The sequence below is a fragment of the Heteronotia binoei genome, chromosome 8 (assembly GCF_032191835.1).
Source record: "Heteronotia binoei isolate CCM8104 ecotype False Entrance Well chromosome 8, APGP_CSIRO_Hbin_v1, whole genome shotgun sequence".
In the NCBI taxonomy this organism is placed as follows: Eukaryota; Metazoa; Chordata; class Lepidosauria; order Squamata; family Gekkonidae; genus Heteronotia; species Heteronotia binoei.
In genome coordinates this window covers 34816989-34841176 of record NC_083230.1, presented here as the reverse complement: position 1 = coordinate 34841176, position 24188 = coordinate 34816989, and the positions used below count along the sequence as shown (strand labels likewise).

The following is a 24188-nucleotide window of genomic DNA, read 5'->3' as shown; positions in this document are numbered from 1 at the left end:
CACTGTTATTACAGTGGAAAAACGGACTGATTGCTTTTTCTCCAACATTGGGAGAAATGGGCCTTTTTGGGTGCCCCTAAAATGGGAACCGCTGGTCCAATCTTTTTGAGACTTGGGGGTTATGTAGGAGAGAATCTCCTGAAGCTTCCCTGAAAATTTGGAGCCTCTACCTCAAACCTCCTGCCCCCCCCAGCCGCATTTCATTATACCCTATTTTGCCAGTGATTTCAAAGGCCCATAGGGTATAATGGGGCCGAATGGCTGCTGAATTTCGGCGGCAATTCATGGCTGCAGTATACGGCTCCCGAATCAGATCAGAGAATCTAATTCAGCTCTATACTGCTTTAATACAGCTGAATTAGCTGTTTTTCAGGGGTGTATTTGTTTCAACTGAACCAAATGCACATCCCTAACATATATCACAAAGCCTAATTATTTTAAAGAAACTGATACACTACTACATCTAAGTAAATAATGCTCACTCTCTAAAATCAAACTGAGGCATCAGAACTGCTATCAGTGTCAAATTTGAGCTTTCCAGCTTAAACGTTCTGTCTTCTTTCCCCAGATTTACAGATTTTAAGGACATAAGAAGAGTCCTGTTGGATCAAGCTGGAAATGCATTTAATCCACTATCCTGTCTCACAGTGCTGAATCAGTTATTCTGGAGGACATTTCCCCTAAAGTTGCCTCCTAGTGCTGCTTTGCAGAAGTTACTAAAGATTCTTATATTTATAACTTAATGTGATTCAGAACGAAACCCTGAGCAGGCCTTGGCCCAAAATAAGCCTATTTTCATCTCAATTCTGAACATGTTTACCCAACAATAATTTCCATCAAATTACATCTGTCATGATATCTGGGCATTGGTGAAGGAGAAAAAAGAAAATATTTTAATCAAGGTCTGGTTGTTTTTTTTCATTCATGAAAGTAAATAATTGGTAAATTTAACACATTATGCTCACTTTTTTCCCTGCTGTCATAAGAAAGCTGATATCCAATATTGTCAGATAATAACACGTGTACCCCTGTATGTTTCAGTTATGAGGTTTTCCATTAACAGGTCTCTTTAACATTCATATTAAATGAAGATGATTTCTGAGGTCATATTAGATTAAGATGACGCCAAATTTAATAATGACTTCTGATGTTTTTGTCAAGAAATGCACACTGATCATTCTTGGTGGATTTGAGTTCTCCACTCTGACACAGTCCCTCTTTCAATAACTGTTTAGGATTTGTTCCAGGAATTGTTTTAAAGGTGTTGTTTTGAAATCCAAATACATGTGCACGTATTTGTTGGCATACGCTTTATAGCCTGGTAAAGAATGATTGTCAGAAGGTATTCTATCTTTCTTAAATAAGGAATGCAGCCCATGAGGTTAATGTTGTCATCCTTAAATTATGCTTTCAACCAAGTTACCAGAGAAAGACCTTACATTAATATATTTAGTTTCCTAGAGAGCCCTAAGGTCCTCTTTGGAATACTGGATTAGATTGGCCACTTTCCAGTTATCTATTATAGAGGCAGATTTTAGTGATGTAGCATACTTCTGTTAACAGTTCTGCAAATTCACATTTAAGTGCTGAATGAATTCTAGGGTGAGTAACATCCCATACAAGTTTCTTCCTCTTTTCAGTTTGCTGACACGTTTTAAGACCCTGTGTGTTATCTCCATATGGTACTGTGATTTCGATGCATTAGCCCAAAAATAATTGTGAGTTTGTCATTGTTTGAAACAGTTCTTGAAGAGATCTTTGGTATGGAAGCTACTTATAGTGAAAAGGATGATGCGGGACTTACAGGTCACTTCCCTTGCAGGCACTGCTCAGTATGAGATTTAGTTTGGCGCACGGATGAGATTATTCTTTCTTATTTTAGAAAGAAATTAACAAACTGGACATCTTGTGGCAGTAAAAGAATAATATACATTAAAAATGTGCCTCTTCCAAGCTATATGTCGGGTCCTCTATAAGAACTGTGAGGGCCAGGATTTGTGAACATAAATCACGTTTAAAGATGCATAAAATTGATGCTCCATTCTGCCAGCATTTTTTTGATGCGGGCCACTCCCCCACTGATTTCTCTTTTGTTGTACTTGAAAAATTTGATCCACATCTTTATGTAAGAATGGACATACAAAAACACCATTTAAAACGTGAATGTTACTGGATACATACATTAAAAACTATGGCGCCAATGGGACTAAACCAGAGTTTAGACTGGTCTGTATTTTTGTGAACTGTAAATGAATGGATAAATTATTCTTGTTGTGAATTGCAAACATATTTACTTTAAATATAAATTACTTATACGATTATTATTCTTTTTAAATTGTTTTGTGAATATTTTTCTATGTACCTTTAAAATAATTGTAACAGCTGTAATTAATTAACTGAACAGTAAATCTACTGGTACTTGAAGGAGGGCAGTATCAAGCAATGGGAAGGGATGCTATCAGTAATATGAATGTCAGAAGGCGGTGCCTGTTTAAGCTTTGTACTGGAGTCCCCGTTTACAAATAATTGATGATATTAGTATTATTGGAACGTTGTATTGTTATGTGGGTTTGTAATGAAGAGGCCTCAGAATGTCATGAGCAGTCTTAACTAATTAAATTGGATTGAATATAATTACTAAAATTGACCCGGACTATAATTGGATATATATCAAAAAGATTACTAAGAAGTTGCAATACGATCTGAACACAAAGGAGATATACTGCAAAGAGATTTGTCTCTATCACCTGACTGTATTTGAAAGAATGGTTTCTAAAACTTCAGCTGGAGCTGTTGTGGAACAGGGATTAACAGGAGCTTGAAGCAAATTTATAATCTGATCTAAGAGACTGAGTTTTGATATCAGAAATGGCACTGCTTAATAAAATGTCACATGGAAAAGATATTTGTTCAAATCTCATTTCTCTGCACAAAGATCTTATCTCAGTTTCAGTTTGCTTTATTACAGTCCATGACCAAATACACAGCACAATGCAGGCCAACAACAACCACATAAAAATTGTAAAAATCACGATGGACCTAAATAGGTGAAACGTAAGATATTTAAAAAATAAATGTGAAAATAAAATATAGGGCATTAGTATGAATAATGAGATATGACAAATAATACAGTAGTGGTCAAACATCTTCTAGCTTAATAAATATAGTACATATAATAAAAAAAATTAAAAATTATACAGCTCCAGAAAAAATATTAACTAGAATACACTGGTTAAAATTACAATCTGTTACCTCAACATTAACTTATCTCATTTATGGAGCTCCTTAAAGACCAAATGAATTGTTTTATGCTGACAGTTAATGAAACTGTAAACCTACAGGGGTTGAGTGCTCAAGAGAGTGTACTGACGGCTGTGAAATCGGAAGGGGAAAGTGATACTTTTCGAAATAAACAAAAGAAAAGTAAGATGGTCTCCTGTGTCGCAGTTTCAAAACTAGACCGGAAATTAAGGTGCAGTGAAATTAGGCTGAGAGGGGAAAATGGTGATGAATTCTTCCCCCTGTTGTTGAGGGGGCAGGCCATATTGAGAAGAGAAAAGCTGCACTCCAATCAACAAATCAAGATGTGGAAAGCCTTTCGGAAAAAGGACTTTGAATCTTTTTTTCTCTACTTTGGTGAATGGCTGGACAAGGAACTCTGACTAAGTGAAATGTGATATCAAAAGGCAAACTATGAATAAATGGGCTGCCTCGTATGCAATATGGGTGCAGAAATCAAAGGAATTTAAAAGTTTTTAATCTCTGGGAAGGACTCTGGAATCAAGGTTCTTTTTTTCTTTTTTTCCCCCTTGTGAATAAATAAACATGTAACCATTAATAATGAACAGATGTTAGATTTTAAAAGAATAAGAGAGATTTTGAAGAAGTAATGTTAATGAGTGGCAGATACCAGATGTCTTTATATAGTAGATGTATTTACAGTATGCCTATTTAGTGAGATTGTCTATAATGATGTAAGAGTAGGATTAAAGGTTGAAAAGGTAGACAGCATAACTGCTGTGTAATTTGGTAGACTTGGTAATTTGGCAGATTTGTTTTTAATATGTTATTAGGAGAAATGGTTTAGACTGAGATAGACAAATTATTTAGTTGTATTTTATGTAATTTGCTAAGGATAAATAAATTATTTATATGCTTGTTTTAATAAGGATTTTGCTAAACCAACATACTAATTTATGCTTATAACAGGCTCAAGTCAAATTAGATAAAATTGGTGTTGAGACAGTTTTGAAATAATTTTTTTTTCTTAGCTAGTTATACTTATTTGTGTAAGCAGGATGTGTTAAACTAACAGCGTTCTAATATCAGCTTTCTATATACCGGCGAACACCAGCAACAATGTTGATACCCAATAAAGTTGGTAAAATTCTAGTATAGATAGTTCTTGAAGTGGATTAAAAGAATTTAATACAGGATAGGGTGGGGGTTTGTGCTTGCAAACACATGAGTTTTTGTTTCTGCAAATATGATTATTTAAGCCTCTGAGACACATAAATATATAATATATAATATTATAGATAGACAGATGATAGATAGAGTACCTATCCCATCTTGAAGACCAACCACTTTATCTTACAATAGTTACAGTTGAAGCAATGCAATATCCTGTATGAAAACCAAGAGCCAAATTAAAGATCAAGACTGAGCTTAAATATAGCTTCAATACAACCTTAGGAAGTCATGCACAAGAATATTTTCACTTTCAGCTTCTTTAGTCTTTGTCACTTCCTTAGTCTTCAGATCAGTAACTCTGTGCTTCTAGTACTACTAATAGCTATGGGTGTTAGATCAGTGCAGTACTTTTGAATGCTGCCAGAAAATAATATATTAATATTTTAAATAAATAAACCAATGTACAATTTCCCCTGATATTTGAGATGGAGTACCATCGTTTCTTACATTTTGAAACTCTTCACAATTAAATGTGTACTATACCCAGCTCCCTAAAGCAGGGGTGCCAAACTCATTTGTTATGAGGGCCGGATCTGACATAAATGGAGAGCCGGTTTGGTGTAGTGGTTAAGTGTGCGGACTCTTATCTGGGAGAACCGGGTTTGATTCCCCACTCCTCCACTTGCACCTGCTAGCATGGCCTTGGGTCAGCCATAGCTCTGGAAGAGGTTGTCCTTGAAAGGGCAGCTGCTGTGAGAGCCCTCTCCAGCCCCACCCACCTCACAGGGTGTCTGTTGTAGGGGAGGAAGGTAAAGGAGATTGTGAGCTGCTCTGAGACTCTTCGGAGTGGAGGGCGGGATATAAATCCAATATCTTTTTCTTGTTATTATTATAAATGAGACCTTGTTGGGTTGGGCCATGTCAGGTTGTGCCTAGACATGCCAGGCCAGGCCATGTGTGTACCTATTTAAGATTAGGTAGCAGAGATATAAACTTTATAAAGGACACAAACACAATTTTTTTTAAAAAAACTTAAAATATGTTTAAAAAGTTAGCACTCATTGGTTTTAGATGCTTTCTTTGTATTTCTCCCATGGGATCCAGGGAACTGGGCAAAGGAAGCTCTGGCTCTTTCTTTCCTTCCCCAGGGAACTGGGGGGGGGGGGGGAGCCTCAGCCAATAAAAGGAAGAGAGACTTGGCTCAGTAGCTCTGCTGTACAATTGAGAGAGTCTGGCAAAGCAAGCTATTCCTCCTCCCTTCTTGCCCAAGGAACCTCAGCCAATGGAGAAAATAGAGGTTTTGCTCTGTAGCTCCTGCGCAATTGAGCAAGCCTTGTTATACAGAAGGAAGCAAGATATAGGGAGAAGGAAGTAGATGACAGCCAGTTGCTTGGGGGCCTGATAGGAGCCCACCGAGGGCCTGATTCGGCCCCCAAATTGCATGTTTGACTCCCCTGCCCTAAAGCTTGTTAAGAATTGGTAAGATCAATCCTGCGTCTCTTCCCTATCTCTAGGTGGATAATATTTCTTTAAATGTACAATTTCATCAGTTAAGTAAGTTAATTCAATTTTTGTGAGATTCACGTAAGAATGGCCCCATTGGATCAGACCAGCTTAGGGTTGCCAAGTCCAATTCAAGAAATATCTGGGGACTTTGGGGGTGGAGCCAGGAGACTTTGGGGGTGGAGCCAGGAGACATTGGGGTGGAGCCAAGATCAAGGCTGTGACAAGCATAATTGAACTCCAAAGGGAGTTCTGGCCATCACATTTAAAGGGACAGCACACCTTTTCAATTCCTTCCATAGGAAATGATGAAGGATAGGGGCACCTTCTTTTGGGGCTCATAGAATTGGACCCCCTGGTCCAATCTTTTTGAAACTTGGGGTGTATTTTGGGGAGAGGCACTAGATGCTATACTGAAAATTTGATGCCTCTATCCCAAAAAACAGCCTCCCCCCAGAGCCCCAGATACCCACGGATCAATTCTCCATGATTTTCTATGGGAATAACTCTCCCTAGGGAATAATAGAGTTCTCAGAAGAAATTTCCCTCCCCTTCCCCTGCTTTCTGATGGCCCTGAAGTGGGGAGAAGGCCTCCAAACTGGGGGATCCCCCGCCTCCACCTGGGGATTGGCAACCCTACTCTACAGTCAAGTGTTGATGGTGGCTCAGGTTCCTGCACTCTAAAAGAACCTACAATGTTGTGTTTTGCCAGTGCAAAGAAAAAAGAAAAAAAAGCATGAAATCTGAGTTTTAAAGAATGGTGCTTTGTTGTTAACCAAAATAAAGATTTGTCATATGGATATTCTAGAAGTAGCTCTTCATCATACCACTGCAAAAGTCAAATAGTCTTTTACTCTTAGCATTTGTTTAAACTCGCTTGCCGTTTCTCTCTTACTGCAATATGAAGCATCATTCCCTCAGCAGTATCAGATTTGAGCTCCAAAGCTTCATTTCCACCTCTTTTCAAGAAAAATCTACTTGTGCCCAAATTCCATGCTGGGAATTATTAGGAAGGGAATTGAAAACAAATCAGCCAGTATCATAATGCCCCTGTATAAATCAATGGTGCAGTCTCATTTGGAATACTGTGTGCAATTCTGGTCACCGCACCTCAAAAAGGATATTATAGCATTGGAAAAAGTGCAGAAAAGGGCAACTAGAATGATTAAAGGTTTTGAACACTTTCCCTATGAAGAAAGGTTAAAACACTTGGGGCTCTTTATCTTGGAGAAATGTCGACTGTGGGGTGACATGATAGAGGTTTACAAGATTATGCATGGGATGGAGAAGGTAGAGAAAGAAGTCCTTTTCTCCCTTTCTCACAATACAAGAACTCGTGGGCATTCAATGAAATTGCTGAGCAGTCGGGTTAGAACGGATAAAAGGAGGTACATCTTCACCCAAAGGGTGATTAACATGTGGAATTCACTGCCACAGGACAATTTTTTTTGGCCACTAAGTGACACAGAGTGTTGGACTGGATGGGCCATTGGCCTGATCCAACATGGCTTCTCTTATGTTCTTATAATGCAAAGCCTCCTCCCAAAACAGCATGTTAAAAAAGACAGGCATTCTTAACACACTGTGTTTTATGGATTTTAATTTTTGAACTAGATTTTGATATTTGTAAGTAGCCAATATTTGCTGAAAATAATGGCACTAATATTATAAAAAATATACTCACTGGTGTTTACCCTTGGTTAAGTAGCTCACTGCCCAGAGACACGGCTGATCATACCACCTTATTCTTCACATTATATGGTGTTGTTATTACTTATATCTATGCAAATGTTACCATGCCCACACAACAAACACATGAATATTATGTTCAGATCAACAAGGAGAATTAGCTTTGCATGTTTGTACAAAGCAAAGAAAACCAAGATCTTTTACCTCAAGTGGCAACAGTGAGGAGCAAGTTTTCAGTTGGAAAAGGATGGCAGAGATCTGATTTTAAAAGGGATACAAAATTTATTCAGAGAGTTGGTACGGTAGTGTGTGTGTGTGTGTGTGTGTGTGTGTGTGTGCAGGGGGAAATAACCTTAAGCAAATACTAGAAGTACTAAATCAAAAACACAGACACATTCGTTATCTTATTAAATATAGCAACAAATAGCAGAACTGCTCCAAAGTGGAACAAGGGATACTCTTTGGGCTAAAGGTGTACATGTGGTTTGGAAAATAAGAGAGGGACAGATCAAGAGGGAAAGCAAAGACTACCTGCCGTATTCTGCAAAGAAATCCAATGGAAGAAGGAGGGATCCAATGTATGTGTTGAGAGCAGACTCTTCGGCTCGCTTTCGGCCGCGTCTGGAGGGGGCGGGGCTTCAACGCTTGTATTGAAGCCTCCGCTCCCCGTCTCGGCAGTCCTCTCAGCGTGTTTGGGCTGCAGGGAGCGTGCTTGCATGCTGTTTCTGAACGGGGAGGTGATTAGGCCGGGAGGCTGGTGCGTCGGTGGATCACAGCAGCGGGAAGCAAGGAGCGTTGTGGGACGTCCAGTTCTGTGGCTCACTTTTCCCTTTGCCTCCACCATCCCCTTATCTCATTTGACTTCAGAGGCAGAGCGGGCGACGCCGCTGCGCTGCAGCCTCTTCTCCACTTCAGTGTAGATGGGCTCAAAAGCAACCGGACTTGCAGATCGCCCCCCTTCCCCCTCCTCCCGCTTCCATTTGGGGGGGGGCGGGGGAAGGAGCTGGAAATCCAGAAGACTCCCGCCAGGGCAGGAGGATTGGGATGCCTAGACCAGCTGTCCATCTAGTCCAGCATCCTGTTTCACACAGTGGCCAACCAGTTTCTCTGGGGGGGGGGGCCAACAATAGAGAATAGAGGCTAAGATCTTCTCCCCTGATGTTGTCTCCTGGCTCTGAGATTCAGAGGTTTAATGCCTCTGAATTAGAGTTGCCAATCCTCAGTTGGGGACAGGGGATTCCCTGGTTTGGAGGCCCTCCCCCTGCTTCAGGGCTATCAGAAAGCATGGGGGTTTGAATGTCAGCTGGGCACTCCATTATATCCTATGGGGACTGGTCCATATGGAGAATCAATCCATGGGTATCCAGGGAACTGGGGGGGGCTGTTTTTTTGCTAGAGTCACCAAATTTTCAGCATAGCATCTGGTGCCTCGCCTCAAAACAAACCCCAGGTTTCAGAAAGACTGTCCCAGGGGGTCCAATTCTATGAACCCCCAAAGAATGTGCCCCCATCCTCCATTATTTCTAATGAAGGGAAGGCATTTTCAAAAATTTGTAAGCCAAAATGCACTCAAAAGAGGACTGGGGAATTAGTTTGGTGGGCAACTAGGCTCTAGCGAGATCAGGATCTATGTATACAGAAGATGTCTCCTTTGGAAGTCACCCAATAATGAGGAGATGTTGTCTAATAATCAATGGTATTTATTATAAAATAGAGATAAGCATACAAGGGTATAAAATCATTCAACATACATACAGGCCTAAGAAAACAGCATGAAATATACAGGGGTAACACAAAGGATGGACAAACAGGGCAATACAATTACCTATCATAGTCTTCCAGGGAGGCTCCAATGGCGACTGGTAGCAGGGAATAGTCTAGATCTTTTCCAGTGCAACCCATGGGCCAAAGGGGATGGGGGAAAGGACTCTCAACTGATTAAGTATTGGGGGCATATCTAAACAGCAGGGTAGGGGTACTGTCAGATGCACCCCTGGGGGACGTTGGGTTGGAGCTTTTAAAGACTACCTTCAGCCTTTAGGGGGAGGGAGGTCCAAGGACCTGTGACACGGGGTCAGATGGGTCATGATGCTGTGACATGTGGTACATGACCTCAGAAAAAGAGGCTCCAAAGTGACAGCTGGGCTTGGCATGGGTTGAGGGGTTTAAAACAAGCTACACAAACTTATCTAAAAGGACAATAGAGGGCCGAATTAATATCTAAGGTGACACTCAATTTACACAATAGCGCTGGCTCTGGATTAAGACTGGTCTTCCTCTTCTGGCTGGCATTGTCTTTTGTCGAACGTTCCGTTTGACAAAGGCTTGGGCAGTCTGGCGGGATACACACCTAAGATAAGCATAAGGGCCTTATACAGACGTCTGAGGCAACCGCTGGATACATGGGGCTCTTGCTTCTCCCTCATAGAGTCTGGAAATGCATAAAGATGGTCACTGGTGGTGTTAGCCTTGGCAATGGCTTCCATCGAAAAGGGCTGAAAACCGCTTGACTGGACAGCTCATGGCGGTGCAACTTCTTCCACTGCAACAGCCAGGATTGTGTACGCTTAGGGAGGCTGGGAGGTTGCTTTTCTTCTGGCTAGCATCCATTCAGAAAGAGAGTGTTGCTGTAAAGACGAGGCCTATAGTATTCATATAAGTCTGTTAGGAAATGGAAGGCCAAAACCCAAGTGTTTGCGCAGATGTGTGCAAGTTGAAATGCCAGGCACCATGGCAACCAAACCAGTGATCATGATCATGATTAAACAAAAATAGGGGGTTCTCGCTCACAAATTGTTGTCCCTTTAAGTGTGATGGCCAGAACTCCCTTTGGAGTTCAATCGTGCTTATCACAACTTTGATCCTGGCTCCACCCCTGAAGACCCCAGATATTTCCTGATTCAGATCTGGCAACCCTACTCTAAATGTGGAGATTCCCCTCAGTCACCATGGCTAGTAGCCACAATTGCATGTAAATCTAGTCAAACCTATTATCCAAAATAAAAGTGAGAAACAAGAATTAATTGCAAATGTCCTTATGGTCGACTGTTGTTTCTATAAAACGTGTTTCAGATAACCACATTAAACTGAACTATGGCTTAATGTGTGTTTGCAAAAGTGCACCTTCCAAAACTTACATATTTAATATTTCCACATAAATTAACCTCTAGAAGTATCAGTCAGTATCAGAGAGCTGTTCTTTTTGTTATTAAGAACAGCTTGACACAATATGAAGTCTAACAAATATGCCAAAAAGTCGCACACAAAAGATGTATGATTCACTTTTTGATAGTACCATTCTTTATTGGGACATATGGCTAAAAACTGCACAGAAGGCAATTTCAACAGATACCGAAACAACTGTTAAAACTAAAACTCATCATTTCACATAATTTAGTACAGAATTTAGTTTGAATAAAGTACTGTAAACAGAAAAATCCATCTAACAAACAACACCGATGTTAGGGAAGTTGGAATGTTCGCTCCTTGCCATATGAAGGACAAACAGAGTCCCAAAAAGTTCACAATAAAAAGTATATGCTACTGTTTTGATTTCAGCCCTGTTATATCCTTTTAAATAAACTTCTCAGGGCTTATGATCTGGACACAAAGCACATTATAAATCTTCCTTTTGAATAGTGGGTTTGATACATGGAGAGGCTATGGTTGCAGTGATCAAAACATCTTTACAGCATGGTGACAGGAAGGCTAAGACTGGGGAACTGGGCTAACAGGGCCAACTATACACTCCAAAGTTCCCATGCTAGAACGTCATTGGGTCATTCGAACCAGCAGGGGGCCAGTGATTGGTCCGAGGAAGCAGAGTTTTGGATCCTGCTTCCCATTTTTCCATGTCCCCCAAGCTCAGTCCTAAAAGTTCCAATGAGTCAGGTGGGGACGAACTCCCAACTTCAACACGAAGTCCACATACACAACATCCCTCCCCTCAGTCCACAAGCCCTTACATACATAGCCCTGGAGGTGCACAGGGTTGTATTGTTCTCATGTCGAGTGCTGAGATGCGGGGGTTGGCACAACCGGAATGGGTTCCTGAAGCAGCTGTGCAATGTCTGGAATGATGAGCGTGGAAGGCCAGAACTAACTCCCAACTTCAACACGAAGTCCACATAAAGTTCCATATATATGTCCATATATATTAACACAAGGTTCCATAAACACATTCAATACATAGACTGGCTCACAATGCAAATGATCCCTCATATGAGAGAAACAAGTGGCTGCTTATATTCCCAAGTGGGGGGGGGGAGATCCCTTTCTACCTGCTCATGTCTTTGCTTAAGCCAAATTTCCCCTTGATTCCTAGCTCTGTTTAACTTCCAAATACAAAGGGTTTCCCCCCCATAAGAATCCTCAGAGAACATGACCAGTTCTATTGCCATTAGCATTTTTCTTTTATGGATTCAGACCAACAGGGCACCATTTTTTTATTTCATTTAGTTTGAACTTACTACTCAGCCAATATAAGATTCTTGATTAGGCCATTTTGACATTTCATCTGCTCTGTATCTTGACCTTCAGTTTGTCATCTCAGTACTATATAATGAGGCAAAGTGAGGCTTCCTCTATTAAAAGAGGCCAGTGTTTCCTGACAGGGCCATTATGTCAAGGAAAATTTCTGTCAAGAAGTTTAACTTTCCCACATAGCCATCATCAGTGTACTGGCTAAAGCAATGAATTAGGATTGGTGATCCAGGAAGCTTGTTGGGTAACCTTGGGCCAGTCACCACACTCACACTAACTTACCTCACAAAATGGTTGCAATGATAAAAAAGAAGGCAATGTACATAACTTTGAGTCTCCGCTGGGGAGAAAGATGCGGGTATAAATGGCAATAAATAAATAAATAAATAAATGGAACACTTGCATTGTCAACATCAGAACCTTCCTAAAGTTATACAGTAACCACATAAAATCATGAAACTTTCTTTCTTCAGTTGTCTTACCTAACTTTCAGATCTTCCATTCTTACGGATATACCACAGCAACATATTTCACTTACCAGCTGCATAATATTCTTCAGAGTGTGCAGAATTTCTTTTGTACTGCAGTTTTTTCTTCTGTCCTTCATTAGGTAGCATCTTCATTAGGCAAAGAGCCAGTACGGTATACTGGTTAGTGTGCTGGACTAGCTCCTGGAAGACCCCAGGTTGAAGCCGTGCTCTGTCATGGAAGGTTACTTGGTGTCCTTGGGCCAGTCACATGTGCCTCAGAGGGTTGTTGTAAGGATAAAATGGAGGAGAGGAAATCAACATGAGCTGCTTTGGGTCCCCATTGAGGAGAAAGGTGAAGAATGAATGAATGAACGAACGAACGAACGATACATAAAATTACTTCAAACTCACCATGCTCAGGATGTCACATTAGCTACATAATATGTTTGACCATCACCCCAGCCCAAACCACCCCTATTCCTTAAACAGATCCATCTCAGCTCTCTATTCTCCATCTGATCTGGACAAGGAGACTCCTCCTGTCAAGTCCTAGCTCTGTGGGGCTAAGGGCCAATTTAAAGGCAAACTCTACAGGGATTTTTGTCAAATAAACTTTTCTCCATATTAATGTTTAAGATCTCCTTACTGAACTTTAAAAAAAAATATGCACAGAGAAAATCTGCACCTGCTGTATAAAGAAAATCTGCACCTGCTGTATAAAGAAAATCTGCACCTGCTGTATAAAGAAAAGCATTCTGGAAATTTCCCACATGGAATTGTCAACGCTGCTGGAGCAGCATATATAAATCCAGATGCAATGTAACAAAAATCTTCCCAAGAGCATTACAGTTACTTTGTCCTCTTGGTAGACAAGCCAAAGTTTTCAGGAGCTGCCTAGGTAGTTGTTTATCTTTGACCTGGCAGCCTATATGAAGTTCTTGGACAAAGATTCCACTTCTTCATGCTATGCCATCTTCTTCACTAATAGGAAGAAAGGAGAGGCCAACTAAAATTAACAGGTTACAAATTTAAATAATATATAACAGGCCAATGAAAGAACTGAAATTCATAGAGAATCAGTTTGTCAGAGACTATTAATAGAGCTGTGGCAAATGCTTAAATTGTCCTCATTGAAAGTAAATAACAAGGACTGGAGTGCTTTATAAATAGCCCATTGTCTTGTACTTGTCCCTGCTTAGTATCTGGCATTCGTACACCTGCTACCTTTCTGAGATTATGGCTAATTTGTTTTTGCTAACTCCTCTAAGTAAACTCAAAATTAAAACTATAGAAGAACATAAGAGGAATGTTTATGGATTATCAGATAAAAAGATTATTCTAGTGACGCATCCCATTTCATCAGTGAGCAGCCAGGTGCTTCCTGGAAGCACATTAGTAATGCATGAAACCCTCCCCATTCCTATTGCTCCCTATCAACTGCTATCTAAGACTAGGTTTGTAGCTTGGAGGTGCTATTGGATGTGGGACTCCTATTGGATAAAAAGGTAGCAGCAGGGACCAAGGTGTCTTTTACCATCTTTGACTGGTAACCTAGTAGCAGCCCTTCTTGGTACATGCCCTGGTAACATCTAGATTAGATTAGCGCAATGCACTCTATGCGGAGCTGCCCTTGAACACTGTCAAGAAATTACACTTGGCACAGAAAGCTATAGCCAGAATGACTGGAGTGGACTGTAGGGACGATATCATTCCAGTCTTGTTCCATCTACAATGGTTCCCCAATTTGCTTCTGGGACCAGTTCAAAGTGCTGACATTGTCCTTCAAAGCCCTATATGGGTTGGGGCCAACATTATTACAGGACTATCTTTTCCTGCTCCAGTCCTCTTTGGAGGCCCAGCTTCCTTTGGGGAAATCTGAAAGATTCAAACATTACTGAGCACTGGTAGGATACAAGCTACCATCGCAGCAATAATTTATATTGTATCTATTAATTCACAGTGTTCAGGAAGCAGTGTCCAGGCACACAAAAGCTCACACCCAGAATTAAACTTTGATGGTCTTAAAGGTGCCACTAGACTCAAACTTTGTTCTAGGACTTCATTAAAGAAACAAATGTCCTTTAGGGGAAAAAAAATACCTCTCAAAATAAAAACAGCACTTTCCCTTTAAAATGCCTTATACAAAAACACTGTTGTATATTCCTTCTGCAAGTGCTATGGGAAACTAATTAAATTAAGTTACTGAACTGTATCAATAAACAGTGACTTTAATTCTGTCAACTTAATACTGTAAATGCCAACCATAAATTTTATCATGCTTACAATAAAGCTGTGAAAAAGTCACAGCTTAGCAACATAACAAGTAAGGCTCTCTTGTATGATTTTAAGAGGCTCTGGTTAGCACCATAATGGCAAGCTTTAAACACAACTTTAAATGTGAAGGTTTCATTTTGTCACCATCTTGTCTTCAACAGTTTTCACAGTTATGATTTCCCATCATCCACTCTCCCCAAAGCAGCTTGCTAATGCCACTACCACTAAATGCAAAATCTCACAGAGGAGACAAGAATACCCAAGTATTGTACAAGTCCAAGTTAGTGATGGGCCCGAACCGATCCACAAATCATGATTCATGCTAAAAATGGCCGATTGGAACTCCTTTGTGTATTAGGCCACACACCCATGATGTAGCCAATCATCCAAGAGCTTACAATAAGCCCCATGCTAAGAGCCCTGTAAGCTCGAAGGACTGGTTACATCAGGGAGGTGTGGCCGAATATGCAAAGGAGTTCCTGCTACAAAAAAAGCCCTGGGTTCAGCTGATTTCAGTGCACCCAAAGACGTAATAAAATGGGGGGTTTTTCCACTTGGCATGTCATTTGATTTGTGTTTGCTTTGTTTTTCCAGACAGCCTGGTGCTAGCATGTGCACTTTGTGTTGCTCAAATTTAAACAGACTAGAAGTGCAGAGGCCAGGAGAACGGAGCTGCAGCATCTAGTCAGTTTCACTGGAAACTGATTAGAAGTGCAGGGGGTGGGGGAGAGCAGAGCTGTGGCATCTAGTCAGTTTTAGCGGAAACAGACCAGAAGCACACACTGGTTTAATGACCTGGACTAGGGATGGGCACGGAATGTGATAATGGATTCAGGTAACTCAACCCAATGAGCCATTAAATGAATCAAATCACAATTTTCACATTCTGAGCCCATCCCTAGTCCAAACCATTAAACCAGTGAGTTATCATGACAGTTGCTCTCCCAATGGCCTGTGTTTCTAGTCAGTTTCCAGTGAAACTGACTAGATGCCACAGCTGTGCTTTCCCCAGCCCCCTATGGCTTCTAGTCAGTTTCACAGGAAACTGAACAGAAGTGCAAGACCTGGGAGAGTGGAGCTGCAGCATCTAGTCAGTTTCCAAGCTTCTTGAGGATGAAACCAACCAGAAGCTTCAGGGCAGCTTCCCTTTCTTTCTCCAGCTCCTAGGAAAGCAGTTTACTGGGATCACCTGCTTGGAGGGGGCATATAGCTCAGCCCCCCTGAAATCCAATTTGCACCAAATTCGGAAAGTGAGTAGAGGAGAGTCTGCTGAAGAGTTCACCACAAATCTGGCATCTCTAGCCCACTCAGAGGTTGTTCTACACCTTCCCAAAATGAATGAACCAACAAACCATGAATTGTTTTAGAAATTGAAAAAAAAAATGAAATGATATGAGCTGCTGATTCAGGCAACCCAATGAACCATGCAACAAAATGAACCACCATTTTCATGTTCCATACCCATCCCAAGTCCAAGTCATTAAACGAGTGAGTTATCATGAGTTATCAGTTGAAAGACATGTGGCAGCATTAAATTCTCTCCCAGATATCCCATCTGTCAGCAAAGTTACTTCTTAACAGCACAGAGAAAAACCCTTCTAGAAGCATCCAAAGATATAATGAATGATTGGGAGAAGCGAACTCAACTTAAAACAGGAGAAAAGGAACTTCACCTGTCAAGTGTCATTAATAACAAAAACAGCTGCTTTAGGAAGAATTTCTGACCTGGACACCAATAGCATGACAGTGAGAAATCATCTGCTACTTATTAGAAGTATGAAAATTACAGCCAAAAAATTAAAATATTTTTAAAGACATCTACAGACTATTTTAAAAGCAATGCACAAATGCCAATAAAGGGAGATTGTCATCTTTAAGCAGTCTCTTATTTCCGCAGCTGGCAAGACAAGAAGGAAAATGTTTATCAGCCTAACTCCGCATGGTTCAGTTCAAATGATCCTGTCAATGGAAAATATGGTGATCAACAGTGCATTCCTAAGCACAGTTACACCAGTGACTTCAATGGATTTAGAAGGGTGTAACTGATTAAGAATGTGCTGTAGCAGCCATAAACATGCAAATAGAAAGCCAGAATTTAAATACAACATCCAATTTTGTGTGTCTGCTGATGCAACCAGGTGTAATCCTCCAAAATTTGCTGTAGTAATTTTTTTTTCAATTAAGCCCATTAATTTCCATTTTTGTAAAATTAATACTAAAGCACACCCTTTACACCCATCACTGCCTCATCCACTCATGATACTTTTATGTGATAAGATCACTCCGTTATCTTCATTAACTTCACCATTTTTATGAGCATTATTGCATGTGTTGTTTTTCCTATCAATTCTTCTGCTAGAGGGTGTTATGCGGGAGGGGGTTCACACAGATTGTATAATATACTTTCTACACATAGCATGTTGCATTGACGTTCTACTAGCCTTGTCCATAGATAATTGTGTTTGAAATGAGAAAATGACTGAACTAAACAAATGAAAGCAGACTTTGAAAAGCAATACACACCAACTGTTCATTAAAAGCTTTGATCTGTAAAACAATTTATTGCCCATATTGCATATTAATATTCCCGCTTTAATGGAATTAACAAGCTCTCACTAATACATCAGCCTCAGATGGTGCTTTATTGGCACAAGTGTGTAAGGAAAATGTACAGAAATGGGGGGAAACTTGCTAGAATATTTTCAAGAAATACAAAATAGACTAATTCACAAACACATGGAAAATGTGATGGAACTGAAGTCATACAACTTACCCTCACTGGTTCAACCACCTAGGAATTACATTAGATCCGGCATTACTGTTGGGAAGCAAGTTAATTCAGCTGCAAAAATGCTTCCACCCACCATTTTATTTAGACTGGAAAATGGCTTCCTATGTTTACCTAGCCAAATTAGCCATATGGATCCATGCCACAATAACCTCAAGACTAGAGTACTGTGATGTGTTTTACAATGGTCTGCTCTTGAAGTCAGCTTGTAAATTCCAGCTGGTAGAATGCTGCAGCTTAATTACAATCAGGAGCCAGGTGACATATGCCTATTTCTCCTATTCTGCGTTGCTCCCTTGGTTACCAAATAGACTCCAAGGAAGACCAAGATTCTAAAACCAACCAAATCTCTTTTCCAACATGGAACGCTCGTTACTTTTACTCCTGACCAAAGACAGAAGGGCAGGGATCACAAACAGCATTTCAAAACAACGTTTGAGGCCAGTAGCACCTTTTAAAAGTAACCCGGTAAGACAAGAAGGTGAACAGGGTTTAATCAAAACCTCAAGACTGTACTGAATAGACCAAATAACAAAGTTTGAGTCCAGCAAAGCCCTGGCTGTGTGTGCATGGGGAAGAGGGAGGGTGCACCGTGCGGGCAGCGTGGTTGGAAGTTGGGGGCAGGGTGGCCTTGCCTGGGGTAGCAGAACTCCAAGCGCTGGCCCTGATTCCAGGGTCAATCCAAAGCACTGGTCATCACTACAAAGTTCTTTTTGGCCCAGAACCTGCCTATTTGCAGGACATCCTCTCCCTGTATAGTCTGATGTGACAGCTTCACTCATCTGCAAAGCCTTTTGAAGGTGCCATTATGCAAATGGGTAACATCAACAGTTGCCCATACCTGAGCATTCTCCGTTGTGGCTACCATCTAGTAGAATGGCTGACCTGAGAGGTCAAGAAGACCCCACACTTTTACCATTCCACAAAATGTGTAACATTGTTGTTTAGGATGGCCTTTTTATAAAGGAAACAGGGCCACAGTGAAATTTTGAATAGTTTTCATTGCTTTGTTCATTGTATAGATCAGGAGTGGCCAAACTGAGGCTCAGGAGCCACAGGTGGCTCTTACACAGATATTGTGTGGCTCTTGAAGCTCCTACCACCCCATCGGCCAGCTTGGAGAAGGCATTTCTCTCTTTAAAAATCACTTCTCTAAGCCAAGCCAACCGCCAGTTTGGAGGACGCATTTAAAGTTGCTTTCTTTCCACCTCTACCTCCCTCCTCCCACCCCTGATAGTTGTATTTTTTCCCATTTTGTCATCTAGTTTAATTTTATTGCATGTAAAGCTGTTTCATCAAATTACTATATTTTAGTGTACTACTCCCTAATTTTAATCCCATTTTATTGCACTATGCATTTAACTGCTCTGATTATTCTCAGTGAGAAAAGTGGATTATAAATTAAGTAAATTAATAGCCCCCCATCCGAAATCAACATGAATGAACAGTGCAGATAGGAACCTACAATTTTTGGTTAGGCTTTCTGGACAATTATTATTTGCTACCAACCAGATGTAAAATCCAAACCAACCATGGTACTGCTTGTTACAACATGATATCCCAAATGGACTTTATTCTACAAGGAATAGTTCTTTAAAAGTAAAGAACAAAATATACCATGAAATACACCAATTTTATCTACAATATAATTTTCATTTTAAAATAATTTTGGAGTTTAAAACTAAATTTAACCTGTATACCCTTTCAGTTTTTACGCTATTGTCAGCAAATACATACATTAAAATACTACAATGTCTATGATTTCTGGTAAAATGAATTTCTTTCACATAAAAGAAAGAAACTGGAAAACATCTATAAGTTCCTTACATTCAGAGTTTTGTTTCCACCATAAACATCAAAAAGCAATATGGCATTTGAACATGTATTTCTGTTACAAGAACTAATACATTGCTTAGTTTATATTACTGGCCAAAAGCTGAATTTAAAGATTAACCTCTTTTGGCCCCAGTGCTGAGCGGAAAGGCAGGCGCCAAAGGTGAGGGGTTCCTCCCATCCCAACTGCTAACCCATTACAGACCATGCCTAAATGCTAACTACTAACCCATTACAGCCCAGTTTGGAATAACACATGTGCACTCACACACAGTTTCTTCTGAAAATGTGGAATAAAATTGGCCACAACTTTACAGGTGACAAACAGGGGGGGGGGGGTTTGAGCAGGAATGCCGTTCCAGTTGGCTTGGTGCCAGGGAGTGTGGCCTAATATGCAAATGAAGTCCTGCTGAGCTTTTTATACAAAAAGCCCTATGTGAAACAATGGTGATGTCAGGGGGTGTGGCCTAATATGCCAATGAGTTCCTGCTGGTCTTTTTCTACAAAGAAAGCCCTGATGACAGCTGTAGTATGCTTTGCACAGCATGCGGTACCAGATCCTATTCGTTGACTAATCCGCCTGATAGTCAATGCTCTGCTGGAAACCCTGAGATGACTTGTCTCTGGATCCCACAAGGGTGGTCATCCCAAGGTGGCCTCTCCTGCCACCTGAGCATGAGGGAAATCCCTGGTCATGACCCCAGGCTGGGCTCACCACTCAACCCTCATACCAAGGGCATCCCCATTCTCAGGAAACTGAGCACACAGGCTGGCTTTCCTGAGAAAGGATCCGGCCCCATGCTGATTCCACCATAAGAGCAGGACCCCAGCTCTTGCCAACACACCTACAACTGTAACAAGATGGGTAGGCAATCCTCAATACCATGCTGCCAGATATCCATTCTCCAATGGGATAAGTGAACTCCATCCAGTAGAAATAGGGCCTCCAGGTGAAGTGAAATGCCCCCCTCAATGGCTTTGTGAAGTCGACCCTGGCTGGCTGGCATGCCCCTCATCAGCAGCGTCACTGCAGCCAATTAAACCAGAAAAGGGATGTCTCCAGGAGTTCACCCCTCAAACTACGCAAGTCTGCTGCAGCCCAGTGTGCAAAATCAAGAGAGGGGGGAGCGAGGAGGGGAGGGGAGAGGGAGAGAGAGAAAGAGAGAGATGGCTCTACAACCAAAGCAACCAAAGAACACCAGATATCTCCCTTGTTCAATGAAAACAATGTACTTAATTACACAAACACATGAAAGAAACACAAAACAATAGTAATACTTATGAGAAAAAGTCAAAATGTTATAACACGCACACTGTTGCCAATAAATACAATGGTCAGATTAACAAAGAACCAAACCACCAAGTTACAATACAGTTCCAGGCTTCCAAGGAGTATGTAAAGAATGTTCAATACTCAAGAGTAGTATGAATGTAAATTCTCCAAATATGCATAAAGTAGGTTCTCAATGGAATTTTGATCATTATACTTCCTGTTTTCATAAATATCTTTATCAAGAGTTGCAAATATAAACAACCTAAGAATATAAAAATAAATAAACATAGGTAGAAGCATCACTATCCAGCTAAAAATACAACACCACCGCAATGGTTAGAAGTAAATGTGTGCTGCAAAAACCATACTTACTTAAGCCTTTACAATGAGGCTCTCAAAACTATGTATCAAGTTCACAATATATTACTTTAATGCTTCTTATCTCTGGAGCTTTACAGCCTCTGTAACATTCATGGCTCAATGGTACATACTTCCTGCTGGGCTAGTAGCTCTCAATGAAAGTTGCCCCCGCACACTTCCTATAGATACAATGCAACACGGGTGCTTCAAGCAGAGAAGCAAGTTTTAAAGAGACAGTATCAAATCTCTGGGCTTGCAGGGCAGGAGCACATAGTAATGCCTCCCCACGCACACACCACTGAAAGGGAAAATGCCTTTAAATGGTCGGGGAAAGTGAGGGGGCACGTGGTGCCGCATCCCAGGCATGATGATGTCATTCTGCTTGACATCATCTCATTAAGGACAGCCCCACTGCCTCCCAGAATGCCCTCCCAAATCCCCTCACTGGGGAGCAGTTGAGATCTGGCAACCCTACTGCTGATAGTGCATCACTGCATGGGTATGGGAGCCAGGTGAACTGGAAGCTGCCTTATAATACAGTGGGTTCAACGCATGGAAGAGGCGAGGTGGTAGTGAACATAGCTCTTTATTCAATACAGCATCATATGGGGCTGCACTCAAATACTAACCACTGGGCCAGCAGGGCCAACTACATATACATTCCAGGTTCCCGTGCTGGCATCCTATTGGACCATTCAAACCAGCAGGGGGATTGGAGCAGAGCAGCAGAGATTTGGTTCCTACTGCCCATTGTTCCCGAGTTGCCAAGCTTAGTCCTACCGGCTCCAATGAGCCAAGCAAAAACTCCATATAATAGACACATTACCGATCACATACATAACATGCCTCTAAAGGCTTGTTTACGGATTCAGAGCTGCAAGGTGTTGGCTCAGTCACAGCTGTGGGCTGTGAGATGATCAGTCAGTGACTCAGTCTCCTGTTGCTTATCTGTTGGCTCAGGACCAGCGACAGCCAGCTCCTTGTCCAAGGAATCCTCACTGATCACAAGCTGATTTACAAAAATAGGCATATGATACAAAATTTTTTGTAAGTGTTGGCATTAATATATCAGGGCATTTCCCCTTTTTAAACGGCACAAAATAAAGCAGATTATTTTGATAATGCAATTTGAGAAAAGACAACAGAAGCTACTACGCGCAGATTGCCCTTTCCAATTCATTGGATCAAGTTCTCTTGGTTCTAATGTTGCACATTTGCTACCACCCATAGTTTTATTCCCTACGAGGATGGATTTTGTGACAAGCTCTATATCACTAAACTGTTATGTGAGATGCCACACATTATACAAAAGGCAAGGCTACAGCGGAATGAATTCAGAACTTTAAGGGGAAGGTCACCAGCTGAAGTAATTCAGCACAGCCTCAGTGATTTCAGGCAAACCAAAATTTATGCCAGTATATATTTGGCTCATAAAACTGAAAAGAATTCCCTACTGGACCTTTTTCACAAGGATCATAAACATGTATTACTTCATGTCATATACATGCAAGCCACATTATTGCAAAACCAAGCTTTGATACCTATACAAAAAGGTATCTCCCCCCCCCCCCACTTAGAATTATCCATTTATGTCTCAGATTTTAAAGATGGTGATTGATTAATTTTTTCCAACATGTGCACTCCCCCTAGAATACAAATCATTGTCATAATCTCCAATTAAGGCGGACTGTTCGTGCCAAAGTATGCTCTCAAAACTTTCCTGCATGAATGCAAAGGACTTGGTAGGTAACTTTGTCTTAAATATATTTAGACTGATCAGTTAGACCAGGGGTGTCAAACTCATTTGTTATGAGGGCCGGACCTGACACAAATGAGACCTTGTTGAGCCAGGCCATGTTGGGCCGGACCATGTCTGTATCTATTTAAGATTAGCTAGCAGAGATATAACTTTATAAAGGACACAGACAAACACAATTAAATATTTTTTTTAAAAAAAAAACTTACGACATGCTTAAAATGCTAGCACTCGTTGGTCTTAAAGGTGCTTTCTTTGTATTTCTCCCATGGGATACAGGGAGGGAACGGGGCAAAGGAAGCTCTGGCTCTTTTCTTCCTTCCCCAGGGGACTAGGGGGAGGAGCCTCAGTCAATAGAAGAATGACAGAGTTGGCTCAATAGCTCCCCTGTGCAATAGAGAAAGTCTGGATATGCCTTCCCCCTTCCTCCCCCAGAGAGGAGCCTCAGCCAATGGAGAAAATAGAGGTTTTGCTCTGTAGCTCCTGTGCAATTGAGCAAGCCTTGCAAAGCAAGCTGTTATGTAGAAGGAAGCAAGAGAGAGGGAGAAGGAAGTAGATGACAGCCAGTTGCTCGAGGGCCTGATAGGAGCCCTCCAGAGGCGTGATTCAGCTCCCGGGATGCATGTTTGTCACCTATCAGTTAGACCATATACAGTGCACAAACCAAAATTTTAAAGTGGATCTTAAGACCCTCTCCAAAGCATCAACCCCAAAATAGTCAGCATTTGTCTGGATAAATGATGTGGAGTTTTAACAGTTAACACTTTAAATACCAAACCTTTAAAATTATGGAGTTCCTAAAACCTTAGCAAAAATAAAAAGCCTAATCAACTAATCTGATAAACAGATATCTTTTTCCTCAAATTAAATGGTTGATTCAAGTAAGGTTTCAACATATTGTACAGATTTACAGTAACTAAGGTTGAATAAATTAAACAGTTAACACAGTCAGGTTATGTTCAGATAATAAATGTAGAATATTTGTATAGATTAATGAAAAAGGTAAAGATTTTGGGTTTTGTTTGATAATTGAGAGGAGCTGGGTAAGTAGGTACAGCATTCAACCATACAGACCATTTATTCATTAAACTACATGTAGCAGAAATACTCTCATACCGTATAACCCAATCCATAATTTTATTTAATAAGTAAGTTTGGGATTATTTAGAAACAGATGCTACAGCTGAACATAGATATCAGAAGATGAAGCACTAATACTGGCTTGACAATTAACATGATACTTCATTCATGACAAAGCTTCCCTCTGCCCTCCCTAGTATCATTTCAACCCAAACCAAATACCATAGGCAGCGCTGTGTTAGAATACCCAACTAGGACCTGGGAGAT

General features: G+C 40.8%; 1 protein-coding gene across 2 annotated transcripts in view; it reads right to left on the bottom strand.

The window, feature by feature from the left end:
* IMMP2L (inner mitochondrial membrane peptidase subunit 2) overlaps positions 1–24188 on the bottom strand; it is a 919024-nt gene that overhangs the window by 831421 nt on the left and 63415 nt on the right. Inside the window, exon 4 of one of the 2 annotated variants that reach the window (XM_060244897.1) lies at positions 10524–10592. The exons of the other annotated variant lie outside the window; for it this stretch is intronic. Coding sequence (XP_060100880.1) covers positions 10583–10592 — 10 coding nt within the window. The 3' untranslated portion in view covers positions 10524–10582. Of the gene's footprint in view, positions 1–10523; positions 10593–24188 lie in introns of those variants that run through there. 2 annotated transcript variants of the gene reach the window in all.